Source organism: Penaeus monodon, chromosome 32 (assembly GCF_015228065.2).
Source record: "Penaeus monodon isolate SGIC_2016 chromosome 32, NSTDA_Pmon_1, whole genome shotgun sequence".
In the NCBI taxonomy this organism is placed as follows: Eukaryota; Metazoa; Arthropoda; class Malacostraca; order Decapoda; family Penaeidae; genus Penaeus; species Penaeus monodon.
Genome location: NC_051417.1, coordinates 14,695,601 through 14,697,021, shown reverse-complemented (window position 1 = coordinate 14,697,021; position 1,421 = coordinate 14,695,601). Strand labels below are relative to the sequence as shown.

The 1,421-nt window shown below is 63.8% G+C and overlaps 1 protein-coding gene across 1 annotated transcript in view; it reads right to left on the bottom strand.

The window, feature by feature from the left end:
• LOC119593273 (oxytocin receptor-like) overlaps nucleotides 1-1,314 on the bottom strand; it is a 7,825-nt gene extending 6,511 nt beyond the window's left edge. The window contains exons 1-2 of the mRNA XM_037942203.1: nucleotides 419-1,314; nucleotides 21-160 (exon numbers count right to left, since the gene is read on the bottom strand). Of these exons, the coding sequence (XP_037798131.1) occupies nucleotides 21-160; nucleotides 419-1,269 (991 nt within the window). The 5' untranslated portion in view covers nucleotides 1,270-1,314. The remainder of the gene's footprint in view (nucleotides 1-20; nucleotides 161-418) is intronic.
• Between the last annotated feature and the right edge of the window lie 107 nt (nucleotides 1,315-1,421).

Sequence of the window (1,421 nt, the reverse complement as noted above, 5' to 3'; positions counted from 1 at the left end):
GCCGAAGCCAAGAGCCTTGCCGTTGTAGAAAGGTGACGAGGGCGCGTTGGGGTCCCACACGTGCCACAGCTGGACGGAGATGAAGGGCGCCGAGCAGCTGACGTAGCAGAGGATGACAGTGACTGTCAGCTTGACGGTCTTGATCTTGGCGCGGCTGATGCTCTTGACGGAGTGCGAGCGCGGGTTCCACGGGTGCAGGCGGATGTTCTGCGCCGTCACGCCGCCGCCCGCGCCGTTGGCCAGGGAGGGCGACGCCTTGTGGCCGCACCCGGGGCTGGTGTGGGCCGAGGCGCTGCCCGCCGCGGAGAGCTCCTCCCTCTGCAGCGACGGCTCGTGGAGGCAGGTGGACACCTCGCCGTCACTGCGGTACTTCTGCGGCCGCAGGTGGACGAGGAGGCGCGGCCGCCGCGTGTTGCGCCTCCGCCGCGTGTGGTCGTCCATCTGCTTGAGCTTGGAGTTTACCCACAGCGTCCGGCAGATGCAGGAGTACACAAAAATGAGGATGAAGAGAGGCACTATGAAGACGGAGAGAGCATACCACGTGACGTAGGCCTTCGGGCCCCACGGTGGTATGAAGGAAGCCCAGCAGTCCCATGTCCCGGCGGCCACCTCCTGGTAGTTGAAGATGAAGACCTGCGGCGTGCAGGAGCCGAGCGCCAGCACCCACGCCACGAAGATCATGTTCTTGGAGCTACGGGGCGTCCACGAGCAGTTCGACAGCGGGTAGCAGATGACCTGGTAGCGGTCGAGCGCCGTCATCACCAGCAGGTACGAGTTCAGATAAGGCCCGAGCAGCTGGCCGAATTTGACGGCCTTGCACAGGAAACCTCCGCCGTGGAACCTGTAGGTGACCTCCCAGATGAGCTGCGGCAGCACGTTCAGGAAGGCCGTGATGAGGTCGGACATGCACAGGCTCAGGATGAAGTAGCACATCCGGGTGAGCTTCTTGCGCCGCACCAGCAGCATGAACAGCACCACCACGTTGCCGAACACGGTCAAGGTGAAGATCAGGACCAACGTGATGATCTCCCACACGACCAGCGCCTCGTCTCGGGACACGCCCACGTCACCCGCGCTGGCATTGCCCACGCCCGCCGCGGACGACCCGCCGTCGTAGAAGTCGGAGCCGACGCTCGGCCCGACGTCGCCGATCATGCCGTAGTCCTCGAAGACGCTCGTGAAAGCCTGCGAAACGTTGGCGTCAGCGGTGGAGGTATGAGGATCCCACGCTGAAAGAGCGGTGGCGTTGCGCGAACTGGTCCAGTCCATGGCGAGCAGAGCGAGCCGGTGGGAACCTCAGGCATGTAGGACGCTGGGTCGGCGGCCGCGCGGAGAGGAGCTGCAAGGAAGATTTGGAAGCATGAGAGTGTGACGCCAGCGGCAATGCAGCCACATCAGAACCAACATTGCAAATGATAGTG